The 27655-nt window shown below is 42.1% G+C and overlaps 1 protein-coding gene across 3 annotated transcripts; it reads left to right on the top strand.

Moving 5' to 3' along the window:
- Positions 1–27631, top strand: LRP2BP (LRP2 binding protein). 3 transcript variants are annotated; one of them, XM_048847966.1, is made up of 8 exons: positions 1–126; positions 343–485; positions 6037–6149; positions 11361–11474; positions 14342–14484; positions 14565–14670; positions 18083–18306; positions 26437–27631. In XM_048847966.1, the coding sequence occupies exons 2-8, from the start codon at positions 371–373 to the stop codon at positions 26459–26461; spliced, it is 840 nt and encodes a 279-aa protein (XP_048703923.1). In that variant the 5' UTR covers positions 1–126; positions 343–370; the 3' UTR covers positions 26462–27631. The 3 variants fall into 3 exon arrangements, with proteins under 3 accessions (XP_048703923.1, XP_048703925.1, XP_048703924.1); XM_048847968.1 differs by lacking the exon at positions 18083–18306 and having other exon boundaries at positions 6034–6149; XM_048847967.1 differs by lacking the exon at positions 26437–27631 and having other exon boundaries at positions 6034–6149; positions 18083–18310.
- Positions 27632–27655: the final 24 nt, after the last annotated feature.

Raw genomic sequence — 27655 nt, 5'->3', positions numbered from 1 at the left:
CGCAGGGAGCTCGCGGCCACCCGGGGCGACAATCGTTACTTGGCAACGGGAAGCGGCCGGAGTCCCTGGGAGGCGCGAAGGGAGCCGGGTGCGCGGCGGCCGGGATGGGCCCCTGCGGCGGACACGGTGAGTCACGCACGGGCGGCCGCGCGCGGCGTCCCGCGGGCTCTGAGGCGGGCCCCAGCGCGCAGCGCGGGCCTGGGCCGCGGGACAGCCGGCACCTCCACGACACTCGGGTCCAGCCTGCGGTGCCGGGACGTGCAGGGGGCGGCCCTGCGGGCTGCGCAGCGAGCAGCCGGGGGACAGTTTGTCGTTACTGGTGGTGCCCGTTTTATGTTGCAGGGGAGGCGGCGCAGCTGCTGGGGGCGAGATGAAGCTGAACAGCGAGGCGCTGCCCCGGAGGCGCAGCTCCGAGACTGTCCTGCAGACCATCTCCAGGACCTTCCGCGACTCCGAGCTGAACAAGCAGCTAGGGGCGGAGATAGGTAAAGACCCGCACCCCCCATTCGTGCTGGGAGCTGCTCCTCCAGCCAGTGCCCCTGGGGCGCTCCTAGCCCAGCAGTTGCCCAGGCGCCACTCAGTCGTAGCGTGTTTACCAGGGTCCATCCATCTCACAGCTGGGCACGAAGCTCTGGGAGACAGGACTCCTGGAGTCTGATCCTCAGTCTCCCAGTGACTTGCTGGTGGATCTTACCCAAGTTCTACACTACAGCTCTATATTGGGATAACTATGTCACTCAGGAGTGTGAAAAATCTACCCCATAGCAACATAGTTATACCGACCTTCCTCCTCCCTCCCTTGTAGACAGCACTGTGGTAACAGAACAGCTTCTCCGGTGGACATAGCTAGGCCTCATGCGGCTTGTTGGCTTAAATTAGGTCAACCTACAGCTAACGCAGTAATTAAATTGGCTGTTCATGTCTGTTCTCCTGCCAGTGGAGCGCATCCTCACCTGGAGTGCTTGCACCGACTTAAATGGGACATTGTGGGGGGCTGACATCCTGAGCTGTCACCTACGCGCAGAGTTGACTGCCGGAGCCCCGCCACCCTGGGCTGATTGCTGAAGCTGACGGCCCTGGAGTGGTGGGGCTCCAATGGAAGTGGCGTAGCTAGCATGGGATATTTGGAAGGTCCCCAGCTTCGGGTGGGCGGGCAATGATGGGGGAGAGGAGGCAGGAAGGATCGGGGGCCTGCCTCCACTCTTCCCTCCAGTCCAGCTGGCCTTGTGTGGGGTGATGGATGCTCTGGTCGGGTCCCCTGCACGTACCTAGCTCTGGGTGGAGACGCTGCTCTCCAGTGCACACGGCTTCCAGCACCAGTCCCCGTCACACCACCCCACGCCAGGCCTGGCTCCCCGAGGCAGCAGGCCTACATTTTTTGATGATTGCCACTGCTGGGGAGGCCAGCCGGCCAGCCTCCTTCAGCTGCGGCATGTGCACTGTGGTTGTCAGGCACTCCTCTGCTGTGCCGCTGCTGTTCTCCTGCCTCCATTCAGGCCGGAGATGTGTGTGGCGTCCTCCAGGTCTGGGTGGGGTTAGTGCTGGGGCCGGAGCAAAGCTAGGGCTGGGGGGTGGGCCTGGATGCTAAGCGGGTGGGCCGAAGCCCACCTGTAGCTACACTCCTGTCCAGCGGTCAGCCCCAAGGCAGGCTGTTAAAGGCAGGGACTGGTAATGTAAGCAATACAGTGTCTACAGACACTGCATTGACTTAACTACATCCTCCTAAGTGCTACTCCTCTTGCAGAGGTGGAGTTATTAGGTTGGTGTAGTGGGCAACTTACATCGGCGGGAGCAACATTGTAGTATAGTCGCTTACAGAATTAGGTCAGCGTAAGCTGCCTTACATTGACCTAACTCAGTAGGGTAGACCAGGGCGATGTCTATGCTACCGCGGTAAGTCGACCTACGCTACGCAACTCCAGCTACGTGAATAACATAGCTGGAGTTGACGTACCTTAGGTTCAGTTACCACAGGGTCTACACCATGGCGGGGGTCGATAGGAGAAAATCTCCTGTCAACTTATCTTACTCTTCCCGTCGGGGGTAGAGTACGGGGTTGACTGGAGAGTGGTCTGCAGTCAATTTGGCGGGTATTTACTACACCTGCTAAATTGACTGCCGGTGGATCGATCTCATAGCGTCGATCCTGGCTGTAGTGTAGACCTGCCCCAGGTTTTGGATTAACTACACTGATGGGAGATGCTTTCCCGTTGGTGTAGTAGTGTCTTCACTAAAGCGTGGAGCGGCTCAGATACATTTGTAATTTCACCTTGATTTCATCACCTACAGTGTTGAGGAACATGATACTTTATTGTCCACAGAGATTAATGTTGACTGAAGTGAAACAGAAATCAGAGGTAATATTCACGAAAGCACAAAGTCACTCTCTATATAGTACAGTGGTCTCCAACCTTTTTACGCCCACAATCACTTTTTTAATTTAAGGGCAACCCAGGATCTGCCCCTTCCCTGAGGCTCCGCCCCTTCCCCGAGGCTCCGCCCCACTCACTCCATCCCCCCTTCTCTCCATCGCTTGCTCTCCCCCATCCTCACTCACTTTCACCAGGCTGGGGGAGGGATTTGTGAGGGGGTGCAGGCTCTGGGCTGGGGCCAAGGGGTTTGCAGTGTAGGCTGAGCCTGGGGCAGGGTGTTTGGGTGCAGGAGGAGTTGAGGGGTGCAAATTCTGGGAGGGTGTTTGGGAGCAGGAGGGGCTTCTGGGCTGAGGCAGAGTGTTGGGGTGCAGGAGGGGGTATGGGGTTCTGGCTCTGGGAGTGGGGTCAGGGCTGGGGCTTGGGGTGCGGCCTCCTGCCAGGTGGCACTTCCCGCGGGTGGCTCCCAGGCGGGCGACACAGCGAGGCTAAGGCAGGCTTCCTGCCTACCCTGGCCCCATGCCGCTCCCGGAAGGGGCCAACATGCTTCTGCAGTCCCTGGGAAGGGGTTGGGGGGCAGGTAACTCTGCATGCTGCCCCTCTCTGCAGCCACTGCCCCCAAAGCTCCCATTGGCCATAGTTCCCCATTCGTGGCCAATGGGAGCTGCAGGGGCAGTGCTTGCAGAGAGGGGCAGCATGCAGAGCCACGTGCCCCCCGACCTCCCTCCCAGGAGCCGCAGAGGTGTGTTGACCCCTTCCAGGAGCAGCATGGAGCTGCGACAGGCAGGGAGCCTGCCTTAGCAGCAGCCCCGCTGCACTGCCGTAGATTGCGATCAACTGGGAGAGTCCCCAGGATCGGCCAGTCGATTGCAATCGACGGGTTGGTGACAGCTGATATAGTACGTACAAATACATGACATTAAAGGAACATTATGTAGGTTGCAAAGTCAAACACTCAAAAGTTAGGAAATGCCAGTTTATGGTTGCCTGCATAACCTTTCTTGTATTCCTTGTGGGTCTATTCCAGTGGTGGGCAACCTGCAGCCCGCGGGCCATATGCGGCCTGCCAGCAGATTACCCTGACGGGCCGTGTGCAGGCTGCAGGTTGCCCACCATTGGTCTATTCCATGCACTCAATGAGGTGGGGTCCTCTGGAAAAAATATTGTGCAATTACGTAATTAACTACTGTCACTTAATTCATACACTCAAGGGAAAAATTACATGACGACTATTTCCTAACTTGGCAACATAAATAATGTTCTTTTTAAAGAGAGTTTTTTAATGTAATTTCTTAGTTTTTTGTTAATTTTTATCTTTTTCCTTTTTAAAAATCTGCAAAATTTACTGTTTTTTTTACCTCAAGTCCTCAATCTGGAGTGGAGAGGATCAGCCTTCGTTCGAAAAAAAAAAAAAAAAGTGTAGACCTCATGATTGCCGGGAAAAGCATGGTCACTTGAACTGAGTATTGCCTTAAGGATCAGAACCAATACATCAAATAAAAAGAACACAAAGTATTGCTTTTTAAAGTCTCATGATTTTTAAGCAAATCTCATAAATTTAACCGGGCCCAACAGTTCTTTAAGACTTTTAGTTTGGCAATATTGGGGTGAGTTTGTTCCCCTTTTTACTTTAAATGCTTGCAGAAAATATGAGGGTTCTGGAAGTAGACAAATGGGGCATAATATTCAAGGGGAATGGAGCCATTTTTTCATTGTCTGATCTTCCTATTTCTTTTTTTCCCCCTCGTTTTTCCTGCTTCAGTTTGATGTGGTCCCTCTTCTTCCCATTTTTAAGCACATTAACTTAGCTCCTCTTTTTCCCTTTGCTAGTTGGATTGTTCTTGCTGCCTCTCATTCTTTGTTCCCCTCCTGTTCTCTGATTCAAGTGATTCTTCCATTCTCTATTAAGTCAGAAAGAGATTTCACCATTATAATTAGTAAAGTGAAATGTAATTGATTAAAAGTTCAGCTTGTTCACAAAATGTTACTGTCACCAGAAAAATATCTTACTCAGCTGGAAAAAAAAATCCTAAAAGCCACTAATAAGAGTATTGTGACAGAGATTTTATTAATAAAAATAATTTTTAGCACTTATATAGCTCCTTTCACCTGACAAATTCAAAATGCTTTTTAAGTACAGTCTCAGAATAACTCTGGTGTTATCATCACTCCCATATTAGACATAGACTTCACAGAAATGAAGTGACTTACCCAAGGTCTTAACAAACAGCATAAATATAACTCTGTCATACCACTGAGGCCACTGAATAATCCACTTCCAAGGGAGAAGACTCCTTGTGTCCTGCAAGCCATTAATGCACTGGAAGAAGATAGTCCTGGCTTTGCTAAACAAGCAGAGAAGATTTTCCAGGAGTCTAAATATAGGCAACAGCAAGCAATGTGGAAGAAAGAAAGAATAAGCATATAGCAAGTCAGTGGTGAACCTGGGGAGACCTGGGGTCAAATTTTTAAAAGCAGCTAAGTAACTTAATTGCCAAAGGATCAGATTTTCAAAGGTATTTAGGCTCATGAAGCTACAGATAGGCACCTAGCAGGATTTTCAAAAGTGCCCAAGCAGGTGGACACCTAATTCCTGTTGATTTAAATAGGACTTAAGTGCGTAACTTGCTAGACCCTCAAAAGCCCACTAGGTTCATATCTGTATGTTTAAGCACATAAATACCTTTGAAAATCTGGCCCTTGAGTCGCATTTTCAAAGTGACTTTGGCTCAGATCCTCAATGATATTTAGGCATTGCAACACTTAGCCCCCTACGCAGCCTGTGTCCCAGTGGAATTTTTAGCCTTGGGCTAGGCACTCCATAAAATATATTGAGAGAGTAAGTCCCCTAAGGAAGTGATTTTCAAAAGCCAGCCAGCTGAGTAGGGAGTCACATAAGCTAGCCAGGAGAGAAATGCTGAGAAGGGGGCATAGGCACGTATGGAGCTGATCTGGTGCACCTGGCTGGTGGGCCAGAGATAGGCACTTCCCTCTGTTTGGGTTACCCAGCTGCAGACTTTCTCCTGGAGTTAGGCGCCTAAATCAGGTCAGCCACTTAGGTAGCCCATGCCCTAGCATATGAAACAATGTCTCTCCTTCCTCTTCTCTTTCTCAGTCTCTGTTAGGCCCTGCTCCTGCAAGTCATTGTAAGTAGGTGGACTGTTGTGCCTGTATGGAGCCCCAGCACCAGATTGCAAGGTCGGGGCTTAAAGTGATATTCCCTGATTTGGTTGCCAGTTTTGAAGGAGTTTTTGTCATTTTTAAGTCCATTGATATCTTCTGTTGTTTTGCTTAGATCTTAAGCTGTTCTAAACATTAGCAATTCATGTTTCCAGTGTGGATAATCTTTCTTTAAGGGAACTTGTTATTTGTATTCTGTTTTTTCCACCAACTGAGATCAGATTTTCATCGTACAAATACATATAGCATTTGTATGGTATGGTAAACTGTTTCATAAAAGTTTAATTATCTTTATTGTAGATTTTTTCCTCCAGTGTAAAACATTGATCTGTTTTAGCTGAGTCTATGGAGCATACAACAAAAAGGGAACATCTTAATTATGTCTGTCAGGGTAAAAAAAGAGACAATTACAACTTTAGTGTGATAGTGTACTTACAATATTATTCTGTTTGTTGTGATTAGACAAATATATATCTGTTTTTAGCAGGGAACTATAGCCATACCGCTTTGTTTGCAAGGGCAGAGGAGCTGTTGGCGAAGAGGATCATAGATGGAGATCCTCTGGCATATTTTCTACAAGGGCAGCTGTACTTTGAAGAGGTTGTACTTTAATATTTACTTTTTAGAACATTTTATAAAACTGACACTTTTCAGTACAATTTCCACATGGAAAAAGAGATAACACTAGAAAATGTTACAAAAGAAGATACATACAAAGTGAAATAAGTAAAAACTAAAACATCTGAATCAAACAAGAAGTCTGGAGCAACTGTGGGAAGCATGATTCCCTGAGAAAGAATGAGACGCAGAGGTGGGGAGGGAGAAGGATAAAGTTACAGATACAGTATTATTTCAGATATTCTCAAATTTGAGAAATTGGGTTCAGTGCTTTCTGACTGTAGTCATTGCCAGAAGTTCTGCTGACTACATAGAGAGCAAAATTATTGGGGCCAGTCCTGTTCTCACTGAAGTGAGTGGCAAAACACTTATTGACATCAGTGGGAGTAAGATTGGGACCATCTAGTGGAATATCAGACTGTTCCTTGGCTAACTGGAACTTAGATATCCATGTTGTGTATTGAAGTGTAGTCCTAACCAGAACTTCATATCTAGACACATAATACATCTTTGAGGTAGTCTCTGCATAATGTCATTGACTGCTACGGCACCGCGTGCCGCTGCAAAATTCAGAAATCTCTTTTAAAGCTATGCCTGTTGAGAGCCATGCAAGTGCTGCCTTGTAACACTCAGTGTTCAGTGTAAGGTTATATAAAGGGATATGGCTCTGCATTCGCCTCAGTTCCTCTCTTTCTATGGTCAATCGAAGAGCGGAGGATGGTTTCTGTCTCTGTACCTACAGCCTGCTTCCAACCAGGGGTGGGATTATAAAGGGACTTAGGTGTTGCAATGTTGAGCAGCTTGGCACCTAGAAAAATCACAGGAGCAACATTGTGATTTAAAAAGCCAAGTTAGGTGCCTAAGCTCCCTATACAATGAAGGGGGAAGAAATGATCACCTTAGAATGCAATCCACAAAAAACAGCATGCTAGGTGGGAAGTCGCCTAAGCTAAGCAATGGGAGATGCCAATGGGAGGAGTGTGTGCTTAGTCCCCCTCTTGAAAAGAGGCACCCAAGACCAGGATATAAGGAAGCACCTATCTCTGCTTAGCAGTCCATGAATAGAAACCAGCTCCTGGAGTCAAGCAGCTTAGGTGCCTAAGGTGTTTCTTGTGGGAATGAGTTAGGCACCTGCCTCACTTCACACAAAATAGTTGGAGGAAGAGGAGCTGGTTTCCACCTTATAACTTTTAGTCCAATGCTTAGGGCACTACCTGGGATGTGGGAGGCTCAGGTTCAATTCCCCCCTCTGCTGGGGAGAGGGTTTTTTTGAGGATTTGATCAGGGATCTCCCACTTCTCAAGAGAGTGTTTTAACCACTGAGCTATGGGATATTCTGATTGGGGGAGGGTCAGTTCTCTCCATCCCAACTGCTATTGTTAGACTGTGGATAAATAATCAGAGATTGGACCCTGGGTCTCCCAGGTGGGTGCCTTGACCACTGGCCCCCTCTCTCCTCTCCTCTCCTCTCCTTCCCCCCCACCCCCCAGCTCTACTATGGATAAATACTTAAGTAGTCATTGGGCCAGACAGAGAGCATGATTGTAGTCTGGTGTAGGGCACACACCTGGGAGATGGGAGACCCTGCTCCAATAACACTTTCATTATTCACAGTGCAGCCGCATCCACAGGAGAGACTGAGCAAGCCCCATATCTCAGCGGTCAAAGCACTTGCCTGAGAGGTGGGAAACCCCTGTTCAAATTCTTTCTTCCCCTCTGGAAGAGAGGGGGGAAAATTGAACCTGGGTCTCCCACATTCCAGGTGACTGCTCTAACCACTCCTCTAAAAGTTATAACGTGGGCACCGCTATCGTCGTCTCCTCTGGCCAGCTTTGAACGGGACCTGGTCTGGTAGGTGACCTCAGCATGCCTACTGAATTGCACCCCTCATGCAACTTAAGTGGCCAAATGCCTCTCTTCCCCCAATTTGTGAATCGCTCTGTGACTTTGGTGACAGATAGGTGTCCAGCTGCCTGGAGTGAGGCTGTAGCATGCATCCACAGAGGCAGAAACTTAGGTGCCTATGGAACTTGTGCCCTGAAAACATAGGCAGCAATTGAGCTTAGGCACCAGGACCGGCTCTAGGCACCAGCAAAGCAAGCACATGGGTGGGGTGGCACCTTTCTAGGGGCGGCATTCCAGCCATCCTTTTTTTCGGGGAAGTTGTGCTCTTGAAGCTGCGCCACTTAGACGGGGTGAGGGCGCCGCGCCCCCGGTCGCAGCGGGAAGGGGAAGCCCCAGCCCCGGGATGCTGAGCTGCCAGGGCCCAGCCGTTACCTGGGGAGGAGAGGGCGAGTCCTGCCGGGGCTGCGCTGCCTCATCTGTGCGCTGGCTGCTGCGCTGCCATGTGCCACCCCTTATATCGGGGCTTCTCTGCGCGGCCGGGCAGGGGAGGGGGTAAAGCCCCTGCAGGCGCTGGGAGAAGGTGCCATCACTCCCTCTGCTTCCAGCGCTGCCTGCAAGCCCCAGCCCCACCTGAGCTTGGGGCGGCAAAAAAACCAAGAGCCAGCCCTGTTAGGCACCTACAGGGTTTAACAGGAGTTTTGTGGATCATAGTGAAGCTGAAACTAGGACCTAGGCACCTAAGTCTGGGGTTTAGGCACCTTAGTACCTTTGTGAACCTGGGCCTAGATCTTTTACCTAAACCCTTGTAGGTACATGGGTGGAAAGTGAACCCCCCCCCCCTTTGGGGAGGCTAGCCCACCGGCCCAACCCCTTGTGCCCGAGGCCCCGCTCTCCCACACACCAGAGCCTCGAGACCCCACCTACCCACAGCTAGAACAGCCCCAAGCCTCCCTCCCCCCACGTAGCTGGAGGAGCCCCAGACCACCTGCCCCAGCAGCACCAGCCAGCCCCCAAAGTGCTGGCCCGAGCTGTCAGCCTCCCCAGCACCAGGCCAAGCCGCCAGCACTGCTCTGGCACCGGCGCCAGGCCGAGTCGCCAGCCCCAGTGCCAGGCTGGCCCCAGTGCCACTGTGGGCCACCAGCGGGCCCGAGCTCCAGGCTGCCGACTGGAGCTGCGTGAGCCCCTGCCAGCTTCGGGGTCAAGAGGGACGGAGGGTGGGTCCACCGCCTGGGTCAGAGGAGGCTTAGCCTGCCCTTGCCTTTGATACCCACCATCTGCATGTAGGTTGTTGGGGTTTATAGTGTAGTTTAATATAGTAAAGGTTTTAAAAAGAGTTTTTTAAATTTATACAGTTTTGTCTGTTGTTGCACAGTTTTGCCATTGATCCGGCTCATTGAACCTAAAAAAGTGTGGTTTAAGAGGCTTGCATCTTGCAGCCCTAGTTTTTCTGATGCATATGCCATGCATATGGTAGGTGTAAAAGGCTATTGCTATTTCCTGCTAGATTTTGTTTATTTTTAAAAGGGGTATTATCACTTAGGATGGCTGCTTTGAGACATCTCCCAAGGGACCTTATTTAGGCTAATGATAATAACTAATAGTTAATTAGGACGGAATTAGCCAAAGGCATTGAGCCAGCTGAAGGCTCTTTAACCACATGTTAAGTAGTTGTTAAACCACATGTTAAACAGCTGTTAAATTCTAAATGCTTGTGGCCAAATAAATTAAAAAAAAAAATAAAAAGGTACTTGTAGCTCACGAAAGCTCATGCTCAAATAAATTGGTTAGTCTCTAAGGTGCCACAAGTATTATTGTTTCATGATCTCTGTGTGTATATAAAGTCTGCTGCAGTTTCCACGGTATGCATCCGATGAAGTGAGCTGTAGCTCACGAAAGCTCATGCTCAAATAAATTGGTTAGTCTCTAAGGTGCCACAAGTACTCCTTTTCTTTTTGCGAATACAGACTAACACGGCTGTTACTCTGAAACCTAACAGTAACTATCGTTTTTATTCAGTGTAGTATTTTATTTCACTGTCTTTTCCATTTTCTTTTAAATTACAAAAATTGGCACCTTTAAATCAGGATATCAGAGTCCTCAATTAACAGGATTCTACTGTCATTGTTTTACTAAGTATTTAAAAACAGTTTTCTTCCTGAGTTACTGAAGTAGCAAATATTGTAAAGGTTGCTTCTTGAACTCTTAAGAAAGCCACGAACAGATTTCTGTCTCTTTACTGACGAAGGTGTGTTTTTAATGTTGGATTAGTAACATACATTAGCTATCCTGCTGTGAAAATATAGTGGAGTTTTGGAACTTTAGTTTTACTGGTGGCAAATAGGGGAGGTCAGCAACAGGCATGAGAAGTGTGTATGGTGAGGAACTCACCTAGCTACCTCTCAGTAAATGGTAAACATTACAAGTACCTTTTCTCCACTTAGTTATCTCACTGTAGAATCCTACCACTCATTTATCATCTTTCTGTAAAACAAAAACAAAAACAAAAAAAAACCCCTCACACATTTGTGGCAGTGAAGTCTTGGTGTGAAATCAGTGTTGTGGGTCCCAATTTAGCAAAGCATTTAACCATTTTTAGCTCTGTTCAGCAAAGCACATAAACAGCTGCTTAACTTTGAACACGTGCTTAGGTCCCACTGAAATCAATGATTTAAAAATTAATGTGATTTAAGCACATGCTTACAATTAAGTATATGTTTATGTGCTTTGTGGAATAAGGATAGACAGTTAAATTGGGAGATTAATTAGGAAGAAATAAGGGTATCAGAAAATATCTACATATTTTTCCTGTTTCTGCTGTGGCGCTAGCTCCTTGGATTACATATAGTGGCATCTTGAGGGTGACATGCAGTGTGGTAAATGGATACATGTCCTATGCTAATTTTTGTGTGTATACACACCCACATACAACACCACCACTTGGTTGGAAGTCCTAAGTGTTTCCATCTGATTCAGTATTTTCTGAAGTTGACCTTACCTGTCCCAATTGATAACAGTGTATTCAGATTTCAGAGTAGCAGCCGTGTTAGTCTGTATCCGCAAAGAGAAGAGGAGGACTTGTGGCACCTTAGAGACTAACAAATTTATTTGAGCATAAGCTTTCATGGGCTACATGAAAGCTTATCCTCAAATAAATTTGTTAGTCTCTAAGGTGCCACTGTATTCAGAGTGACTTTTTTTAACCATATAAAAATATTTTCGTTCCTAATGCTCTATGATTTTTCTCATGTTCACTGAGCAAATACTCTAGTTTAAAAACAAATTATACTGAAGAGTTAATTTGTTATATACACTATAATGTACTACTTGATTGCTCACTGTCTTATTCAGGGATGGTATGAAGAAGCACTTACACAATTTGAAAAAATTAAGGAGATGGATTTTCAAGCTCTGTATCAGCTGGGTGTAATGTATTATGATGGATTGGGGACCAAAGAAGACCCAGTAAGTTTTTCTTATGCAGGAGTGTGTTTGTAAGAGAATTTAGCACATGAGAAATGTGCCAGTTTGAGAACTCTGGGAGTCCTCCATTAAACCACAGCACGGGTTCAGGTTGAGGGGCAGTGATGCATAAATTCCCATACACTGTCCTGCCAGTATGCCTCAACCATTTCCTGGAGGCACCAACTTTGGGGTAAAAGAGTAGCTCAGTCTTCTTCTCTAGTCAGTGCATAGCTTCTTTTATGAAACTAATAAGTGTGCCAGTTGTGGAGATACAATTTTATAATATGGATTGTGACCACCAAATTCATTTCAGAGGCATGAAACACCATAAGAGAGCAGTAACTTTTGCATTTGAATTGGTAACTTAGATATGAAAAGCTCCATTATCCTGTTACCAGTCTCGTAAGCCATCCAGCCCCACAAGTATCTTCTTAATTATATTAAAATGGCATTGTTGATGCAGATTCCCATACTGGGTGCTGATCTTTATATAAATGCTTAGCTTGATTAGATATACTATAGGTACAGAATTGATTGTTTAATATTACAGCAAACAGATGTAGCGGCCATTACAGATTATTTAAGAGTGTAACATTCTTGGCTGGCAAAAGATGGACTAAAACCTCTGATGCCTAGAAAGTGCAACAGAGGTGGGGCCTACCACATCTAGCCAAGGAATTCAGGACAGTGACCATAATAACATAAAATCAGCCATACTGGGTCAGACCAAAGGTCTGTCTAGCCCAGTATCCTGTCTTCCCACAGTGGTGAACACCAGGTGCCCCAGAGGGAATGAACAGAACAGGTAATCGTCAAGTGATCCATCCCCTGTCACCCATTCCTAGCTTCTGGCAAACAGAGGCCAGGGACACCATCCCTGCCCATCGTGGCTTATAGCCATTGATGGACCTATCCTCCATGAATTTATCTAGTTCTTTTTTGAACCCTGTTATAGTCTTGGCCTTCACAACATCCTCTGGCAAAGAGTTCTACAGGTTGACTGTGCGTTGTGTGAAGAAATACTTCCTTTTGTTTGTTTTAAACCTGCTGCCTATTAATTTCATTTGGTGAGCCCTAGCTCTTGTGTTATTAGAGGGAGTAAATAACACTTTATTTACTTTCTCCACACCAGTCATGATTTTATAGACTTCTATCATATCCTCCCTTTGTCATTTCTTTTCCAAGCTGAAAAGTCCCATCTTATTAATCTCTCCTCATATGGAAACCGTTCCATACCCCAATCATTTTTGTTGCCCTTTTCAGAACCTTTTCCAATTCCAATATATCTTTTTTGAGATGCAGTGACCACATCTGCACGCAGCATTCAAGATGTAGGCATACCATGTCTTCTTATCTATCCCTTCCTTAATGATTCCCAACATTCTGTTAGCTTTTTTGACTGTCACTGCACATTGAGTGGATGTTTGCAGAGAACTATCCACAATGACTCCAAGATCTCTTTCTTGAGAGGTAACAGCTAATTTAGACCCCAGCATTTTATATGTATAGTTGGGATTATGTTTTCCAATGTGCATTACTTAGTATTTATCAACACTGAATTTCATCTGCCATTTTATTGCCCAGTCACCCAGTTTTGTGAGATCCCTTCTCTTTGGAGTCTGCTTTGGACTTAACTAACTTGAGTAGTTTTGTATCATCTGCAAATGTTGCCACTTCACTCTTTACCCCTTTTTCAAGCTTATGAGTCAGTACAGACCCCTGGGGGACACCACTATTTACCTCTCTCCATTCTGAAAACTGACTATTTATTCCTACCCTTTGTTTTCTATCTTTTAACCAGTTACCGATGCACGAGAGCACCTTCCCTCTTATCCCAGGAGAGTGTAGTGTTGTTTGCTACAAAACTTGGCACAACAGAGTAAATCCAGTTTTGTTCAGTACTCCCATTTTATAAGGAATGGCTTTAATTTAATAAAATAATTGTAGTATTGTTAAACTTTTTGAGCTACCTGTTGTAGGTAGCAAACTGATTTTGAATGATGGTCCGCAGTTGGTACAATGAAAGCCAGAGCAAGAAATTATGATGTCATAGAATCATAGAATCATAGAATATCAGGGTTGGAAGGGACCCCAGAAGGTCATCTAGTCCAACCCCCTGCTCAAAGCAGGACCAATTCCCAGTTAAATCATCCCAGCCAGGGCTTTGTCAAGCCTGACCTTAAAAACCTCTAAGGAAGGAGATTCTACCACCTCCCTAGGTAACGCATTCCAGTGTTTCACCACCCTCTTAGTGAAAAAGTTTTTCCTAATATCCAATCTAAACCTCCCCCACTGCAACTTGAGACCATTACTCCTCGTTCTGTCATCTGCTACCATTGAGAACAGTCTAGAGCCATCCTCTTTGGAACCCCCTTTCAGGTAGTTGAAAGCAGCTATCAAATCCCCCCTCATTCTTCTCTTCTGCAGGCTAAACAATCCCAGCTCCCTCAGCCTCTCCTCATAACTCATGTGTTCCAGTCCCCTAATCATTTTTGTTGCCCTTCGCTGGACTCTCTCCAATTTATCCACATCCTTCTTGAAGTGTGGGGCCCAAAACTGGATGTCATCCTTATCAAACTGACATCCTACACAATATCAGTTTTTAGACAAGTAGTTCCACTTTTTCACAAAAATAGAGCATAATGAAAACTAGTTTTTGCTTTTTTTTAGAAATGAAAATATTTAAAATGTAAGAATTTTAAAATATAAGAACACTACCTTACCTGAGCACATCCAAACTTTTTAACACTGAGAGAGTTTTAGAACTGAAAAGTTTTGTGTGTAATATGTAACCTACTTTACCTGGAATTTTAATTTTTGTCCTTTTTACCTTCTGCAATTATGATTAAAATCTGTTTCTCTCAAAGGAAAAAGGAGTGGAGTACATGCAAATAATTATCAACTCTAACTCCCCTAAAGCAAGACATTTAAAATATGCTGCTGCATACAATCTTGGCAGATCTTATTTTGAAGGATGTGGTGTTAAGCATTCAGATAAAGAGGCTGAAAGGTAATTTAATCTAATAATTTATACATTATTTATAAAATACCCTGTTGTAATGTTACTTATATTTCCTCCCTATTCTTTAGGCTGTGGCTTATTGCTGCAGACCATGGGAATCCAAAGGCAAGTGTAAAGGCTCAAAGTACCCTGGGAATGTTTTATTCTACATCAAATTCAAAAGATCTGAAAAAGGTAATGCCGATTTCTGCCTTTTCCATATCATGATGCAATGCCCAGATTCATTTTGGATCTGTGAAGCGTTCCAGAAAGAGACTTTTGTAGCTTATTTATAACAACATATGCCCTATTACTTCTAGACTTTTTCATCCATTTAGACCCAAACTGGCATATATACAGAAAGAAAATTTCTTATTTTAATCCTTTGACATTGGTAGTCAGGCTTTTGTAATGAAACAATTAGCAGGAGGTGGGAGCATCAAATCTGAAACTCAAGAATCAGCATTATGATTTGGGATTAAGATTTATAGTTCTCGGTATGTTTAAGAAATAACCAGCAGGAGTGGCGGGGCACAGGACTGCATGAGTAAAGGAAATAAATGTAAGTATTGGAGTGGCTCTGCATTATTTACTGTGCAGACACTTCTCTCCGGCTGCTAGATAAAAGAGCTTTAAAGAAAACAGACAGTATGCAAGACACTTAGGTTATAGTCTAGATTAGGGAATGTCTATTTTTACCAGAAGCAAAGGGTTATGTAAGTATTTCAAAAATGACAAGAACATTGTAATATCAAAATAACAAAATATATTGGAAGGACAGAACAGGTCATGGAGGGGGGGAGTGGCACTATATGTGAAAGAAAATATAGAATCAGATGAAATAAAAATCTTAAATGAATCCACATGTTCCATAGAATCTCTGTGGATAGTAATTCCATGCTCTGATAAGAATATAACAGTAGGGATCTATTATCAACCTGACCAGGACAGTGATAGTGACGATGAAATGCTCAGAGATTAGAGAGGCTATCAAAATAAAAAACTCAATAATAGTAGGGGATTTCAATTATCCCCATATTGACTGGGTACATGTCACCTCAGGACAAAATGCAGAGACAAAATTTCTCGATACTTTAAATGACTGCTTCTTGGAGCAGCTGGTACAGGAATCCACAAGGGGAGAGGCAACTCTCGATCTAGTCCTGAGTGGAGTGCAGGATCTGGTCCAAGAGGTAACTATAACAGGACTGCTTGGAAATAGTGACCATAATATAACAACATTTAACATTCCTGTGGTGGGAAGAACATCTCAACTGTGGCATTTACGTTCAGAAAGGGGAACTATGCAAAATGAGGAGGTTAGTTAAACAGAACTTAAAAGGTACACTGACTAGAGTGAAATCCCTGCAAGCTGCATGGACACTTTTCAAAGACACCATAATAGAGGCTCAACTTAAATGTATACCCCGAATTAAAAAACACCGTCAAAGAACTAAAAAAGAGCCACTGTAGCTTAACAACCATGTAAAAAAAGCAGTGAGAGATAAAAAGGCATCTTTTAAAAAGTGGAATTCAAATCCTAGTGAGGTAAATAGAAAGGAGCATAAACACCGCCAAATTAAATGTAGAAATGTAATTTAAAAAAGCCAAAAAAGAGTTTGAAGAACAGCTAGCCAAAAATTCAAAAGGTAATAAAAAAATATGTTTTAAGTACATCAGAAGCAGGAAGCCTGCTAAACAACCAGTGGGGCCCCTGGACGATCGAGGTACAAAAGGAGCACTTAAAGATGATAAAGTCATCACAGAGAAACTAAATTAATTCTTTGCTTCAGTCTTCACGTCTGAGGATGTTAGGGAGATTCCCAAACCTGAGCCATCTTTTGTAGGTGACAAATCTGAGGAATTGTCTCAGATTGAAGTGTCACTAGAGGAGGTTTTGGAATTAATTGAGAAACTTAACAGTAACAAGTCACCGGGACCAGATGGCATTCACCTAAGAGTTCTGAAAGAACTCTAATGTGAAATTGTGGAACTATTAACTATGGTTTGGAACCTGTCCTTTAAATCAGCTGCTGTACCCAATGACTGGAAGATAGCTAATGTAACGCCAATATTTAAGAAGGGCTCTGGAGGTGATCCTGGCAATTACAGACCGGTAAGTCTAATGTCAGTACCAGGCAAATTAGTTGAAACAATAGTAAAGAATAAAATTGTCAGACACATAGAAGAACATAAATTGTTGCGCAAAAGTCAACATGGTTTCTGTAAAGGGAGATCATGTCTTACTAAACTATTAGAGTTCTTTGAGGGGGTCAACAAACATGTGGACAAGGGGATCCAGTGGACATAGTGTACTTAGATTTCCAGAACGCCTTTGACAAGGTCCCTCACCAAAGGCTCTTATATAAATTAAGTTGTCATGGGATAAGAGGGAAGATCCTTTCATGGATTGAGAACCGGTTAAAAGACAGGGAACAAAGGGTAGGAATAAATGGTAAATTTTCAGAATGGAGAGAGGTACCTAGTGGTGTTCCCCAAGGGTCAGTCTTAGGACCAATCCCATTCAACTTATTCATAAATGATCTGGAGAAAGGGGTAAACAGTGAGGCGGCAAAGTTTGTAGATGATACTAAACTGCTTAAGATAGTTAAGACAAAAGCAGACTGTGAAGAACTTCAAAAAGATCTCACAAAACTAAGTGATTGCGCAACAAAATGGCAAATGAAATTTAATGTGGATAAATGTAAAATAATGCACATTGGAAAAAATAACCCTAACTATACATACAATATGATGGGGCTAATTTAGCTACAACTAATCAGGAGAAAGATCTTGGAGTCATCGTGTATAGTTCTCTGAAGACGTCCATGCAGTGTGCAGCGGCAATCAAAAAAGCAAACGGGATGTTAGGAATCATTAAAAAAGGGATAGCAAATAAGATGGAGACTGTCTTATTGCCCTTATATAAATCCATGGTACACCCACATCTTGAATACTGCGTACAGATGTGGTCCCCTCATCTCAAAAAAAGATATACTGGCATTAGAAAAGGTTCAGAAAAGGGCAACTAAAATGATTAGGGGTTTGGAATGGGTCCCATATGAGGAGAGATTAAAGAGGCTAGGACTTTTCAGCTTGGAAGAGAGGAGACTAAGGGGGGAGATATGATAGAGGTATATAAAATCATGAGTGGTGTGGAGAAAGTGAATAAGGAAAAGTTATTTACTTGTTCCCATAATATAAGAACTAGGGGCCACCAAATAAAATTAATGGGTAGCAGGTTTAAAACAAATAAAAGGAAGTTCTTCACTCAGCACTCAAGTCAACCTATGGAACTCCTTGCCTGAGGAGGTTGTGAAGGCTAGGACTATAATAGGGTTTAAAAGAGAACTGGATAAATTCATGGAGGTTAAGTCCATTAATGGCTATTAGCCGGGATGGGTAAGGAATGGTGTTCCTAGCCTCTGTTTGTCAGAGGGTGGAGATGGATGGCAGGAGAGAGATCACTAGATCATTACCTGTTAGGTTCATTCCCTCTGGGGCACCTGGTATTGGCCACTGTCAGTAGACAGGATACTGGGCTGGATGGACCTTTGGTCTGACCAAGTATGGCCATTCTTATGTTCTTATTGTGCCTGTTCTGTAGGCATTTTTCTGGCATTCTGAAGCTTGTGGCAATGGAAGTCTGGAGTCACAGGGTGTAGTTGGTGTTATGTATCTCTATGGACAAGGCATACATCAAAATACAATGGCTGCTTTGGAGTGCCTGAAGGAAGCAGCAGAACGTGGAAATGTCTATGCTCAAGGCCATCTTGTTGAATATTACTACAAAAGAAAATTTTACACAAAAGCTGCTGCATTTGCCAGAAGGTGAATTAATTTTAGTTAACTTTATTAGAATTCTTGACATAAGATCATAGAAGTTAAAGATAAAAATAATTTTTAGATCAAGTTCAAATTCATGTCAATCAAGCATGTATTCCCCTACCAGAGATGTATCAGATTTAACTACCATACTTAATCTTTAAAAAGTGAATGACAGAACTTAAACAACATTAAGACTCTAATCATTACGAAGCCTTCCATTATTCAGTTCAACTCTGTGATCCTTGATCAGAGGGAAGCAGAAATAATCACTGGAGAAGAAATAGAGATTGAAATATTAAAAGAAGCATACATTGAAAAGTATTACCATTTCTCCAAGTTCATTTGCATACATTTTAACTCAGGTACATAAAGGATGGGACAGGAGCCTATACCCTGTGTCTGACCCCCTAGAAAATAATGTAAAGGATATAGGATGTAATGTAAAAAACATCCAGTCTCTATCAACTCTGTATCTTGTCTCAGTGCTGCCAAAGCTTCATCCAGTGGATGAGCAGAACAACAAAGAAGAGAGGCCTGTCTCTGTGATTTGATCGGTCATTTCTCGTAGGCTGCAGCCATCCTCCATGTTTACCAAAATACACATGACATGCCTGGAAGTGGCTTCATATATAGAGACAGACAAATAAATGACTTGAATGAAACAACCCCTGCTACCCCCGCAAAATTCAAAGTGAACTTTCTTTTGAGTTTCTGAAGTGTTTGGATAAGGGTTTGACTCTAGTTTCCATCCAGAAAAAGAGAAGTGCTGCTCTCGACTTCAAGTTTCCAACTGGCCAAAAAACTGTCAGAATATTAAAATGGCCCTCCTCTCCCTAACAGAGTTCCAACCACTGCCCAGGTAGCTGTCCATGTACTTGTCAACAGCGTGTGGATCCCAACATTTCAGAGATTTCTTCTGGGAACAGGGAAAGATGACCCCCCCCATGGCCTTCTGGTCTTCCTCAGTCAGGTTTCTTTAGGGGTGGCTAGGTTATCCATAGCCACCATTCTGCTATTTTACTGGCCAGTCGATGTATTCCACTTCCCTTCAATCTCTTCACTCAAATTTTTTTTTGCAGGCAGCATTTTACTGTCTCCTTTTCCCCAGGAGTAGGTCATCTAGAGTTACTGTGGATCCCACTGCTGATCCATCTGGCATTTCTAAGGTTTCAAGTGGTAGTACTTTACAGTACACTATTATAATGTGTTCTCAATTCAGAAATATTGCTTGCTTCTCTATGTAAACAGGATAAGGTGCAATCAAATAATTTGCCCTGCCATGATGGTTTAGGTTCAATAATACATTCTGATCTTTTTATGGTTGAGCTGAAGGCCAAGTTGACTGATTTCTGTTCTGTTTACACAGTGGGTAAAATCCAGAACACACTGGAGAGAAGAATTCTCACACTATGAGAAGAGAATAAATTGTTGGCCTCAGTTTTACAATTTCTCCATAATCAAATGTCCCATTATAAACCCCCCAAATAGAACGTTTGCTAGCAAAGCCTTACATTACAGATTTAACCTCAGACCATTAAGTTTCTAAAGAAAAAAGAGACAGGCAAAGTGACTCTACAAGCTATATGCAAAACTCATCCTTCTGCTGTAAAGTATCTAAGGAACGAAGAACAAAGGGATGCTGCCAAGGAAAATTACATAGAACTAGGAGTGGCAGGATTTGGATTTCAGGTTCAAGTTCTGACAGTCCAGAAATTGAGCTGTTTATCCAAACAACGTTCTATTTTTATTCACCACTGAACCCACAAAAATCATGCTGGTCCTCCGCCTAGGTTCCCATTCTTTCACATGCAGTGTAGATAGAACGGTAGCCATCTATGGCCATACCAATCAGGTGGAGTTTGTCCTTTAACCACTGTGGTCCAGCAGGCTATTCTGACAACGAAAGGGTGCACCTTGTTAGCTGTAGTCATCTTTCCACAAAGAAGCCCTAATAGGTTATAGCCATAAATAAGTTCTGAAGGAAAATGTACTGTCATTATGCTCAAAGCAATCCCATCTCATTGGCACTGTAGATGTTCTTGGGCCAGAAGTCTGCCAGCAGTGCAAGTGGCTGTCACGTCAGGCATCAGTATCTTCTTTGCTCCTGTCCCTGTCCCTTCCCATGTACCTTCTGTACACCAATTTGCTGCACTATATAAAACAGATACACTACTTTTGTAACCTCCAAGTCAGTATGCCCCAATTGCCATGCAAATCTTGGACATTTATTTAATAAGATCATGACAAATTTCCCCTTTACAGTCTTACATCACTCCCATCAATATAAAAGAGAGCTCTGTGTTATCCACTTATTTGTAGTCACATCTCAGGGTAAGTCTACACTACCACTGCTACTTTGGCACAGCTGCACTGACACAGCTGCGTTACTGTAGCACGTCTGGTGAAGACATGCTATGCCAACAGGAGAGCGCTCTCCCATTGGCATAATTACTCCACCTCCGTGAGAGCATCTCCTGCCAACATAGCTCTGGTGTGGACAGTGCAAAACTTGAAGCACTTGTGGGGTAGAGGGGGGACTTTTTAGGACCCCGGAGCGACGTAAGTTATATTGACTTGGGCTGTAGCATAGACCTGCCGTCAGGCTCATGCCTTATGTTTGGAGTTGGGGTTGGCCACGTGGATACTGTAGCCTTGAAGAATTGCTTTCCTATTCTGTATAGCTTTCTTTACGCTGTGCTCATCACCATGGTATCTCCTTTAACAAAACACTCAGTAAACTGCACCAATCACTAAGTCCTTTGTCTATGCATGCTGATTAACATTTCTTCACTGGGTATTATTTGCATTGGTATTCTATTATATTTTGAAAGGGAGGGCAAAAGATACATTCCTTTGTTTTGCTTATCAGAGGACATTAAATATAAGCCGCAAGAGTCAGATCATTGCTTGATACAAGTTTAATTTTTAATGAGTTGCCATATCTCCTTGTTTTAGCTGACATTTGGTAAAGGTGATCACATTAGGTGGAAGAAAATTACTGCGATTTAGCAAGCAATGATTTGTTGAGGCTTAAACAGAATCAGATTCACTGATAATGATTCATATGGTATGTCTATAGGCTTAATTTAAGTGCATTTTTATAGTTTAAAATAAAACTGAATAAGCTTCTCCATTTTCTACCAAGGCTGGAATTCAGGATTTTGTATTTTCCCTGCAACAGTCCGACACTGCTAATATCTCACAGTGTAGGAAAAAGCAGAATCCTTGCTAGGTAGATGGAAGTAGTGCTCTTTTTTTTATATATTTTAAGTGGTAAATGTATTTAAAAAGACACAAATGAAAAAAAATCACATCTCCATCTGAAAATTTTAGACCTAATATTTTACATGTAACCCCTAGTTTACTATAATGCTTTCTTCATTTTAGTTGATTTTACTTTATGTATTTAACAGCTCTTTGCAAGTGGTCACTTGCACTTCCTGACATATGTATTAGCACGACATCACTCTCATACATTGTTTGGGGACCTTATGTGCAGGCTCTTCCCCAGACCCTTCAAGACGGTGTTTACCAGTAACAGCAAAGCTGATATCGAGAAGGCAGCAGGCAGATATATGCACTGACAGGATTTAAATATATATATTTCAGGCACTACAATTTAAGAAGTGCTGTATCAAATTTGAGGCTTTAAAAAAGTCAATTTAAAGAAAACTCAAAATCCCTTTGAGTGTACTAGCAAACCATGACTAACTGAACTCCAGTTTGTTAAAGGTTAGTAATGTCTGTTGGGGAACTCCAGAAGGTGGTGGTCTTAAGTATCCAAAGTCCTCTTTACCTGAAGCTTTTAGAGGTTCCCCATGATCTTTAGATAACAGGGTATTGGTAAATCAACATTAATGATTTGGAATGATACTTTTTTTTAAAACTGTAAAGCTTAGCCATCCACTCAAGTTTTACTTTAATTTCCACTAAACTGGTAACAGTCTGGTAGAAACAAATAATTTGTGTGAAACACTTTTGTTATAATTAGTGCAGTTGTAGTGAAAATGACCAAAGTGATCGTGTATTTGCTCACTAATTCTTACATGAATCAAGTTACTCAAAATAGGAGAATCATGTTCACTGCTCAAAGTCTGTATGTACATTTAAAACCTGTTTTGCTAGAGAGGCTGTAAGTTCACACCATTATCAACAGAATTCCCAACTTAACTGAAGTTGGGCACAAAGCGCATGCTTTGACGCTATCTCTTTATGGTTCATATAGCTGATTTCTATCAAAGCTTGAAATGCTCACCTCTAACCTTATATTGTAAATTTTACAACAGGATTGCAGAAAACGATAACATTGATATGTTAGCAAAGATAACCGATTGCCTTCCTGTATACATAGCCAAAGGGGTTGCTATGGCTACTTTCTACTTTGCTAGATGTCTCCAGCTTGGCTTAGGCATACAACAAGATCAAGCTGCAGCTAATAATTATTATTCTAGGGTAAGCGTGGGGAGGCCCTACAAATTAACTTATGTAGTATAAGATCAGTGATATTTTGAATTTAAGTTCTTAAACTTGCTGTATGGTTTCATTAAAGGCTCCAACCACATTTACTATCTGCACTTATTTAAAAAAAATACTGAAGTAAATCCTCTCACACTATTCAAAACAGCCTCGCAAGGTTCTACTCCCCTAAGGCAAGTGACATATTTTGATAGGCAAGTAAAATTTCATATTCTAATCACCACAACAAAGGCAGGTGAGTAGGGCCTGTGCCTGGGCTGGTAATCTTTCACGACAATTTTCCCAAGGTGGTTAAAGTGATAAATCGCACACTGATTTCGTGACTACATTGTTTATACTTGCCTCTTAAACTCAAAAGCAGAACTTATTTCTTTGCTTATTTGCAAACCTTGATGCCTTTAAAAATGCCAATTAAAAAAATTAATCGTGCTTAATCGCACTGTTAAACAATAATAGAATACCATTTATTTAAATATTTTGGATGTTTTCTACATTTTCAAATATATTGATTTCAATTACAACACAGAATATAAAGTGTACAGTGCTCACTTTATTTTTTTTATTACAAGTATTTGCACTGTAAATAAAACAAAATAGTATTTTTCAGTTCACCTAATACAAGTACTGTTGTGCAATCTCTATCATGAAAGTTGAACTTACAAATGTAGAGGAGTCTGGTGGCACCTTAAAGACTAACAGATTTATTTGAGCATAAGCTTTCGTGGGTAAAAAACCCACTTCTTTGCAACTGAAGAAGTGGGTTTTTTACCCACAAAAGCTTATGCCCAAATAAATCTGTTAGTCCACCGGACTCCACATTGTTTTTGTGGATACAGACTAACACAGCTACCTCTTTGATACTTTACAAATGTAGAATTATGTACCAAAAAAACTGCATTCAAAAATAAAACGAAGTAAAATTTTAGAGCCTGCAAGTCCACTCAGTCCTACTTCTTCTGCCAATCGCTCAGATAAATAAGTTTGTTTACGTTTGCAGGAGATAATACTGCCCGCTTCTTGTTTACAATGTTATATGAAATTGAGAACAGGTGTGGCACTGTGGTAGCCAGTGTCACAAGATATTTACATGCCAGATGCACTAAACATTCATATGTTCCTTCATGCTTCAGTCATCATTCCAGGGGACATGCGTCCATGCTGATGATGGGTTCTGCTCAATAGCAATCTAAAGCAGTGCAGACCCGACGCATGTTTATTTTCATTATCTGAGTCATGCCACCGGCAGAAGGTTGATTTTCAGTTGTTTGGGTTCTGTCTTTTCCGAATCTGAGTGTTGCTCTTTTTAAGACTTCTGAAAGCATGCTCCCTATCTCGTCCCTCTCAGATTTTGGAAGGCACTTCAGATTCTTAAACCTTGGGTCGAATGCTGTAGCTATTTTTATAAATCTCACATTGGTACCTTCTTTGTGTTTTGTCAAATCTGCTGTGAAAGTGTTCTTAAAACTAACGTGCTGGGTCATCATCCGACTCTGCTATAACGTGAAATATATGCAGAATGCAGGTAAAACAGAGCAGGGGACGTACAATTCTCCCCCCAGCGAGTACAGTCACAAATTTAATTGACGCATTATTTTTTAAATGAGCATCATCAGCATGGAAGCATGTCCTCTGGAATGGTGGCTGAAGCATAAAGGGGCATACAAATGTTTAGCATATTTGGCATGTAAATACCTTGCAACGCCAGCTACAAAAGTGCCATGTGAATGCCTGTTCTCACTTTCAGGTGATATTGTAAATAAGAAGCAGGCAGCAGTATCTCCTGTCAATGTAAACAAACTTGTTTGTCTTAACATTAGGCAGAATAAGAAGTAGGACTGAGTGGACTTGTAGGCGCTAAAGTTTTAGACTGTTTTGTTTTTGAGTGCAGTTACATTACCAAAAAAAATCTGCATTTGTAAATTGCACTTTCACATCAAAGAGATTGCACTATGGTACTTGTATGAGGTGAACTGAAAAATACTATTTCTTCTGTTTATCATTTTTACAGTGCAGATATTTATAATAAAAAACATACACTTTGATTTCAATTATAACACAGAATACAATATATAAGAAAATGTAGAAAAACATCCAAAATATTTAATAAATTTCAGTTAGTATTGTTTAACAGTGCAATTAAAACAGCGATTAATCACGATTAATTTTTTTGAGTTAATTGCATGAGTTAACTGCAATTAATCGACAGCCCTAGTTTAAATCCCAGTGTTCTCTATTGATACTTGAGAAGATCACGACGAATTTTTTCTTTACTTATCTGTGCGGTCACTGATATAAGTTCAGTTCTGGGGCTAGTGTTGATTAGCCAAGTGTTGCTACACAGAGAGCACATTATAGGTCCCAAATAAAACAAATGTCCCTTTTAAAAAAATTGTGTGAAGAACATCACACAATCCATTGGTTTACAATCTGATTGCATGAGAGAGCAAAATCAAATTTCAGGCCAAGAATAGGACTAGTGTCCGGTTTTGTAAAACCCATGTAAGTGGGAACTATGCAGGAGTTAAATTACTAACAAAATGAACATCAAGTGTGGCTCCTTACTCAGATGATCCCATTGAATTCAATGGGATTGCAGAAAAGACAGTAATACTCTTTCAATTATTTTCTTCTGTGAAAAGCAGCTACACTTAAAAAAAAAACAGAAGTTTTTAAAAAATGTAGTGAAAAATGCTGGACAAACAGTTTTAAAAGATAGTGGTCACTATCTTTCCGTAGAATAGGTACATCAGGGCAGGATCAGTGCAAGGTTTCTCACATTGACCCTCATTGTTTCACACCTGTTCTAGAGTGACCACTTTAAGTGGAAAAAGTATTTCAGTCTCCTTGCATACTCAGTCCATTCCATCTCTGTTCAGATTGCCAACAAGGGTGCCAAATGAAAAGGTGGGCATCCATTCCCTCACCTCATTTCACATTAAAGAGCCACCAGGTAGTAACAACTTCAGTCATTAGTGGTCTACAGCAGATTTGAGTCAGTAACCTGGAAGTGAAAGGCCCTGTATCCTAATGGCAGTTTTTTGCTGCATGTATTCCCCTGGGGACAGTGATCAGTATCATTTGTTTCTTTTAGCTTTGTGGTTGGAAGCCATTTTGTAATTTAATTGTATAGTTACTCCCATTTAAAGTGAAACATATCAAAACCCAATTTGCCTGTTTTACCATATGTGTTTAACATAGAGATAAACCAGGTTCACATTTGGCCCACTAAATTTTGCAGAGGAGAGAAGAGAGGTACCACAGAGGTTATATGAACAGATCATAGTGCTGAGGGGAAAATTAACTGGATTCAGGAAACCTCCACCTGGCAAGCCGATTGACTTCTATGGCTTAGGTGTCAGCAGAAGCCATACCAAAAGTTGTTTGGGAAGTAGCTTTTGCCCAAGTTCTTGAAACAATCCTCAACTTGAGTGCACTGGTTACATATAGCATACCAGTTTTGTTCTCTTAAGTAGAGTTAGAAAAAGGGATGTAAAGGTTAAAGTTTGCTTTAGTGTATTTAGTAAACTGATTCTCAAACAATTTTGATAATACTTAGAATTTATATAGTCTGTTACATTTTCAATGGACTGTACAAACGAAGTTAGATTTCCAGTTTTGGCTGTAAAATATAACTCACTGTTCTGTTTGTTTTCAAAGGCATGCCTCCTGGATCCTGATGTAGCTTCTGACCTTGAATTGGCAGCTAATCATGGGAGAATTTAGAACATTTCACATTTAGGCAAATCCCAGCCACTTCCAATGCTGTATAATATGTTTCACGTAGTAGGCCATGTTTATCCTTAGCAGCTAGGTAGATAACCACCTATTTCTTTGTTTTTCAGCTTTCTATAAATCATGAAAATTATGCAGTTTTTGTTGATTAGAACAAACATCATTTTGCTGACAGTAATTTTTTGTTCACAACCCTTACTTACACATTGTAGAGGCAGATTATCTTCCTTTTTTCATTATACAGAAGGTTTAATCATCATGAACTGGGCACTTTACTGACATAATCCATCTGCGTTTCTTACTTTGACTCTGCTCTAGATGGTATACAAATCAAGCTAAAATCAACTTGTTAAAAGAAATCATTGTTAATGTCAATTTCCTTTACTTACAAATATTAAAGATCTGCAGAGTCAGCAAAATCATAAGATTTCTGAAATACTTGTGCTTAAAAATAGTGTCCTCTTTTCATATACGTTCTATTTACAAGTCATATCATACATTTAAATGAAATATTCTGTACTGGGGTAATAATTGAAGCTGTGTGCTTCCTTTACATATAAATCTTTTTCCTGTATCTTTGCCCTTTCACATATCTCTGAAATGCAACAACTTTCTCAAAGATTGCACTGTTAGATGGTAGCAGTATAGGGTTGGAAACTTGCATGGATGGTAGATACTTAGTTTACACTGTAGATCATACCAACTTCCAATATTGGGATATACTATTCATAGAAACTAATTACAGAAAAAAAAATCTACACCTACACTAGTGAAATGTTAGTGTATATATCTCTAGACCATGACTATCCTTAATCCTTATCCATATAGGACTTTTAGCTATTCCTACTAATACAAACTGACATCTCAACAGGCCCAAAAAGTAGCCATAGGCTACATCATTCAGCAGCAGTATTATACTGAATCTTGTAATGTAAGATACTTTCTCGCCAGTGAGACTCACCGATTGCTATATTATAGTTACATATTTTCAAGTCTTTATTGATATAGCTTTCCGTCTCCAATAGAATTTACGTTGCTTCTTAAACTGTGCTATGGAATAGAAAATCTAAGGCTGTATTGTCAGAGAAATCTTGATGTTGCAATAAACTTCATAGTAATATATGGTGTTTGATTTCAGAACTTA

This window comes from Caretta caretta, chromosome 4, assembly GCF_965140235.1.
Source record: "Caretta caretta isolate rCarCar2 chromosome 4, rCarCar1.hap1, whole genome shotgun sequence".
In the NCBI taxonomy this organism is placed as follows: Eukaryota; Metazoa; Chordata; order Testudines; family Cheloniidae; genus Caretta; species Caretta caretta.
The sequence above is the reverse complement of the archived record's forward strand: the minus strand, read 5'-3'. Positions and strand labels throughout refer to the sequence as shown.

Bases quoted from the DNA above. Each gene is read 5' to 3' on its own strand.
- LRP2BP (XM_048847966.1), top strand. From the start codon at position 371: ATGAAGCTGAACAGCGAGGCGCTGCCCCGGAGGCGCAGCTCCGAGACT. The intron at 14,671-18,082 runs GTAATGCCGATT...CCTGTTCTGTAG, and splicing joins ATTCAAAAGATCTGAAAAAG to GCATTTTTCTGGCATTCTGA. The intron at 18,307-26,436 runs GTGAATTAATTT...TTGTTTTCAAAG, and splicing joins GCTGCTGCATTTGCCAGAAG to GCATGCCTCCTGGATCCTGA.